Source organism: Austrofundulus limnaeus, unplaced genomic scaffold (genome assembly GCF_001266775.1).
Source record: "Austrofundulus limnaeus strain Quisiro unplaced genomic scaffold, Austrofundulus_limnaeus-1.0 Scaffold7, whole genome shotgun sequence".
Classification (NCBI taxonomy): Eukaryota; Metazoa; Chordata; class Actinopteri; order Cyprinodontiformes; family Rivulidae; genus Austrofundulus; species Austrofundulus limnaeus.
The window spans coordinates 5751756-5758353 of record NW_013952409.1 but is presented as its reverse complement, the minus strand read 5'-3'; the positions used below and the strand labels follow the sequence as shown (position 1 = coordinate 5758353).

At 38.6% G+C, this 6598-nt stretch overlaps 1 protein-coding gene across 1 annotated transcript in view; it reads left to right on the top strand.

The window, feature by feature from the left end:
• The window catches only part of LOC106537242 (protein arginine N-methyltransferase 8-B), a gene marked incomplete at its 5' end in the record, with an annotated part of 13107 nt that overhangs the window by 931 nt on the left and 5578 nt on the right, over window positions 1–6598 (top strand). The window contains 4 exon segments of the mRNA XM_014034631.1: window positions 1429–1492; window positions 3957–4099; window positions 4421–4508; window positions 6003–6118. Of these exon segments, the coding sequence (XP_013890085.1) occupies window positions 1429–1492; window positions 3957–4099; window positions 4421–4508; window positions 6003–6118 (411 nt within the window).

The following is a 6598-nucleotide window of genomic DNA, read 5'->3' as shown; positions in this document are numbered from 1 at the left end:
CGTTTCTGGTCCCCACCTGTCGTTTTGCTCCTCAGCATGGCTTCCTAAAAGCGCTGCAGGATTTCTCAAACATGCATGAATGAGTCAAAGCAAGGCTTTGGGCGTTTTTTAAGAGAGTATAACATTATAACATGATACAAAACTCAAAAAAGTTGATTTTACATGATATTGCCCCTTTAAAAATATAAGCACACGAAGCATGCCAAATCAATATCTGACCTATAAAACTAAAGCGGCAGCAGACTCCGTGCTTCCATGACCGTGCACGGTGCAGCTGAAGGCTTTTGCTTTTAAGCCTGCTTSCTTCACAAAATGTCCYAACCCAGCTTTAAAATGTTCTGATTCAGGACTCCTAAGGTTCACTCAAATGGTTTATTATGAAGAGGTGGATCTTCTGCAGCATTTTCAAGTCCTCATAATTCAAAGAGCYCTATGATAAGTGGAACTGAGCACAAATACTCAATTGTGCGACTCTCCAGCGTTATAAGAACCTAAGTACACCCTTTATTTTATTTTATTTTATTAAGTTTGCTAAATTGTGTCCTTGGAATGTTTGAAACCAGCTTAAAACAGAACAGTATCCATTGCTTGGTATTTAGGTATCCTAGCTTTCTGTKGGCAGAGCATCAAGTCTAATTTTTTCTCAGGACTCAACAAAAGTGAAGTCCATGAGGCATTTCAGAGAGAAAAACTGGATAAGTAACCAGCGAATATGATAAGAATATTTTAAAAATAGAAAAAAAGAGCAAACTCACAAGGTTTTTAAAATTCCAGTGGGCTCAGTGGCTAGTCGGAGTCGAGAACTGACTAATCTTAAGCTTAATTAGTTTTAATGAAAAAGCCCTGGCAGCACTTCAGTGACTCGAACAGAGGCATGCTCCCTTGTAAATTATTTCCCTTTATAGTCTCTTTCTTCTATTTCCTGCTTGACTCCAGGGCATCTCCTGCAAAGTTAATTTCACCTGCGTGCGTGATGTCAACTGATAATCCACCCTTTGCTGGTTTCCTGCTGCTGTCAGGCGCACAAGTCATGCACCTGCTTGGAGTGGTAAAAGCTCACAGGTTTTGATGAAAGGCAGTAAACGTGTTTTTCGTTTTTTTTTTTTCTTTAAAACAAGTTTGACATTTGTAAAGTGTCAAACTCGAAGTTGGATATCCTGTTGTTATATTCATTGGATAAAATGAAGCATGGTAGTTTATCAAAAGCCATTTTGCTGTGTCTAATCACAAAGTTGCTGAATTGGCATTATTATCAAAAATCCCCACAAGTAGTAAAAACTGAATTTGAGGCATGCCTGTCAACTCGACTTAATCATCAACATTCAAACTGTCCTGAATTATTAGAGTGAGGCCACATTTTGTAAGTTTAGTCGACTTTGCATCAAATACATTCCATATTTAATGAACTCTTTTAATTATTTCTGCCAGATTGAGTGTTCCAGTATATCAGAGTACTCAGAGAGGATCATCAAGTCCAACCACCTCGACAGTGGTAAGAGCTGCAGCTGATTCACTTCACTTCTTTACTTTGGTGACTTTGAACTTCATAAATATTCAAAAGAGCTATCAAGATATGGTGTTGATAGTTGGTGAAAATACAAGAGAAATAAGCTGAAAGGCTGGAAAAGAAAACAGTAAATGTACATCATTTGCACAAATACATACCTCCATCTCCTTTATGTGATGCTGCCGCACATTTGCTCCTCTCTTTCCGAGGCATCCTTCCAACTTCTGCAGCTTCAAAGCCTATGGTTTAATCACAGCAGCCTTGCAATTAAAAACAAGCTTTGCACCTTGCAAATAATAACACCATACATCATTCTGTCAGCAAATGTATAATCCATAATCCCATGAATACCAAATATGTTTGAGTCGTTTGGGAAAGTATCGCCGCTGTTTGCTGTGAGTTGTGAACAGTAAGTCGGAAGCAATCAGCTCTCAGAAAAAAAAAAAAAAGATTTGTGTCATTCTGACGGACATTTGTACCACCAGGGAAATTTGAATCATTCTTCCTGTAAAGCAAACAAAAGCAGAATTCAGCTGATCTCTGCATGGCAAATGTTCACATTRCTATTGTCCCCCGCAGCTGGGCCAAACCAGAATAACACAGAGCTGAGGTTTTTATTTTGTTCTTTTATATTTTTTCCTAGAAATTACTATTCAGCACACACAGTACCAGAAGGCAGCATTGAGCAGACATTCCAACAGAATAATAGATGATGGAAATATTCTCTTGAAGCTTTAAATTCATTATCACACTTTGCATGTATTTTTGTTATTTTGGACTTGTACAGCGGGTAAAGTAAGTATTGAACACGTCACCATTTTTCTCAGTAAATATATTACTAGAGGTGCTAATGACATGAAATTTTCACCAGATGTCGGTAACAACCCAAGTGATCCATACAAAGAAATCAAACCATAAATGTCCAGAAATGAAGTTATTTGTAATAATGTGGAATGGCACAGGGAAAAAGTATTGAACACACTTACTGAAATTTATCTAATACTTTGTACAAAAGCCTTTGTTGTCAATGACAGCTTCAAGACGCCTCCAGTATGGAGAAACTAGTGGRATGCATTGCTCAGGTGTGATTTTGGCCCATTCTTCCACAAACAGTCTTCAAATCTTGAAGGTTTCGTGGACCTCTTCTATGAACTCTGATCTTTAGTTCTTTCCATAGATTTTCTGTTGGATTCAGGTCAGGTGATTGGCTGGGCCATTCCAGCAGCTTTAGTTTCTTTCTCTGAAACCAACTGAGAGTTTCCTTGACTTTGTGTTTGGGCTCATTGTCTTGCTGAAATGTCCAGCCACGTTTCATCTTCATCATCCTGGTAGATGGAAGCAGATTTTTATCAAGAATGTCTCTGTACATTTTTCCACTCATCCTTCCTTCAATTATTTGAAGTTTGCCAGTACCATATGCTGAAAAACAGCCCCACACCATGATGTTCCCACCTCCAAACTTCACTGTTGGTATGGTGTTTTTGGGCTGATGTGCAGTGCCATTTGACCTCCAAACATGATGTGTATTCTGGCATCCAAACAGTTCAATGTTGGTCTCATCTGACCAGACTATATTCTCCCAGTATTACACAGGCTTGTTTAAATGTTGTGCAGCAAACTTTAAAGGAGCTTCAACATGCTGTTTCTTCAGCAGTGGAGTCTTGCGTGGTGAGCGTGCATACAGGCCATAGTGGTTCAGTGCATTACTTATTGTTTTCTTTGAAACAATTGTACCTGCTAATTCCAGGTCTTTCTGAAGCTCTCCACAAGTGGTCCTTGGCTCTTGGACAACTCTTCTGATAATTCTTTTCACTCCTCTGTCAGAAATCTTGTGAGGAGCACCTGGTCGTGGTCGGTTTATGGTGAAATAATGTTCTTTCCACTTCTGAATTATGGCCCCAACAGTGCTCACTGGAACCTTCAGAAGTTTAGACATTCTTCTGTAACCGATGCCATCATTATGCTTTGCAACAATAAGGTTGTGAAGGTCTTGAGAGAGCTCTTTACTTTTACCCATCATCAGATGGTTCTTGTGTGATACCTGGCCATCATTTGGGACTGAACCAGCTGATATTAACTTGCACTGACAAGAGGCAGGCTTGCTTTCTAATTACTGAGAGAGTTCAGCTGGTGTCTTGGCTTTCCATGCCTTTTTACACCTCCCGTTCTTCATGTGTTCAATACTTTTTCCCTGTGCCATTCCACATTATTACAAACAACTTCCTTTCTGGACATTTATGGTTTGATTTCTTTGRATGTATGGATCACTTGGGTTGTTACCYACATCTGGTGAAAATTTCATTTCATTACCACCATATATTTACTGAGAAAAATGTTGACGTGTTCAATACTTATTTTACCCGCTGTATTTGTGAAACTGTCATCGTTTCAGCATGACCTGCAGGAGTGTAATGATGTCTCAGTTGAAAAGATTTGTTGTCTGTTTCAGTTATCACCATTTTCAAAGGAAAGGTGGAGGAGGTGGAGCTTCCAGTGGAGAATGTTGACATCATCATATCTGAATGGATGGGCTACTGCCTTTTCTATGAATCCATGCTCAACACCGTCATCTTTGCCAGGGACAAGTGGCTGGTATGACGTGTGGATTGATTGTGTGTGTGTGTGTGTGTGTGTGTCACTGCAGATTTTGTTTTGATACATCAGGAATTACTAAATAACCAGATTCATGGTTTCAAAACCTACTTTGGTAATGATCACAAGAAAACACTGTAAGAATATTTGGGCAAATCCTTTGTTACATTTCTATAATACAATAAGTTTTGACAAACTGCAACTTTAAAGARGATATCCAGAATATAATTTAAAATCTTAACCTAATTAAACATATTCTTAATAAAAATGACTTTWAAAGTYTTCAGCGTTTTAATTGTTTGAATTKATTTCTCCAAACAGAAACCAGGTGGGTTATTGTTTCCTGACAGAGCCTCCTTGTACGTTGTGGCCATAGAGGACAGGCAGTACAAAGACTTCAAAATACACTGTGAGTCATCTCTAGTGCTTGTGTGTACCTCTCCTTCCACTCACTCGAGTTGCGCTTATTGTGCTCCGCGGGGCTCCTGGGGGGCTTTAATAAGAAAAGGGTYACGAATGGATGGTTGTTGAAAAGTGTCCACACCTTTATATCATATCGCACAAATCTTTCAGCACAGATAATAATCTTGAACAATTCTCCAGGAACAGGGTTGMGGGGTGATAATTGACTTCATAGATCAACAACAAGCCTCTTTCTTTCACTCATCCCACTCTAAAGCTTCTAGGAGGACTGTGGGCGATGCTTGTCTTGTGGACACAAAGCACAGGAGCAGGTCTGCTGAAATATTGTTTAACCAGCACACAATCCAGACAACAGCAAGCACAAAGACACTGTGGGTCYCTTGCTTAAAGTGCCCGTGGTGTGAAATTTTTGTAAAAAATATGAATTCATTTTTAGAAAGAAAGCAATAACAACATATCGCAAAAATAATTCCATGCCACTGAGACAAACAGTTGTCGAGATATTTGAATGTGAAGCAACAGGAAGTGATGTAAAAGGGGAATATCTGCATGATAACAGAGCAGTGCTACGGCTGTAGAGTAAAGTTTTGTAGATTATTTTGAGTCTCTACCAGAGAGATGAAAAAGAGTCAAGAGTTCAAATTATATTGTTTCAATAAACAAAGACCAGAGAGTTCATTTTCTTGAAGGGTTCCCCTTTGATGTCAATTCCTGTTCCTGTCAAACCATGTTAATTATGACACTTTTACTATATATATATATATATATACATGCACATCACAGACACTTATATGACAAAGGTGCCTTATATAAAATGCAAAACAGTCACAAAATATGTTACTGTTAGTCCGAGGAGGACATTTTCGTCTGCACTTGCTTTGTATTGTGATGAGCACCAGTGTTGACTGTGATGTGCACATATCGACTACAAAGTTGTTTTTCCCCCCTGGCAGGAGGCCAGAGAAGGCCTTTAAGTTGACTTAGAAGWGGCCCTCTGAAGGATCTCAGTATTCTGAGAGCATCCAGCGATAGTTGCTGCTACTCTCYACTGCACTCACTTTTAGATAAGTGGGCAGAAGGAAATGTAAATGCACTACATCACAACGGCCTCTGGGGGTCTGTGACCTGTTCATCATTACCAGTTCTTCTAAGTYCTCAAGTTGTTCACCCCCTTTCAGGTCATGGTAGAGATGTTTGTTGCATATTATCTTTATGAATGATAATGTGCAAGAATGAATAATGTATGAGATGGTTGGGCTTATACATATACAGTATGTGAGGCGAAATTTTGACTTCAGGGAGACACATTTACAAAGCTTTCACTTTTCATCTATCATAATAAAAACTCTGAGGTCATAGGTCAGACCATTTTGGGATAAATCCGTCTATTTTCCAGCTGTTCATAACCCTTCCCTGAAACAAGAAGCAAAAACCAACATGAAAATATGACAACTTGACTCTACYATGCTTTATTTCCCAGGGTGGGAGAACGTGTACGGTTTTGACATGACGTGTATTCGTAATGTGGCTATGAAGGAGCCCCTGGTGGACGTGGTGGACCCCAAACAGGTGGTGACCAACTCTTGCTTGGTGAAGGTCAGTTTTGCAAACTGTGGGCTAATTACTGGAGTAATTAAAATGTCATGTAAAAGTTAAACTGAGAAGCATTTCGAGAGGGGAAAAAAAAGTTGATTGTGATTTTTTTTTTTCACAATTCCACAAAACAATTTGCAGTAATTAGCGAATATTACAGGAGCATCATTACGGACGTTGCAAGTATATTGTCACGCTCAGGCCATCAGTTCTTTATTGTGTCATTGTTAATAATTAGCTGATAGAATAACAAGCTATAAAAATGTTATTTCTATGAATTAGATTTCACTTCTGACTCAAGAATTGCATGAAAAATCTCCTTCCTCACAGGAATCTTTTTTCTTTTTTTTTCCTTTTTTTACATAAAACAAATAAAAAATAAAAATCTGTTAATTTGTTTGAGCAAAAATCTTAACTCCAGAACAAATTTTAATGAAACTTTCAGAAAAGTAACCACTGGGTTGATCATTACAAACAAAATGT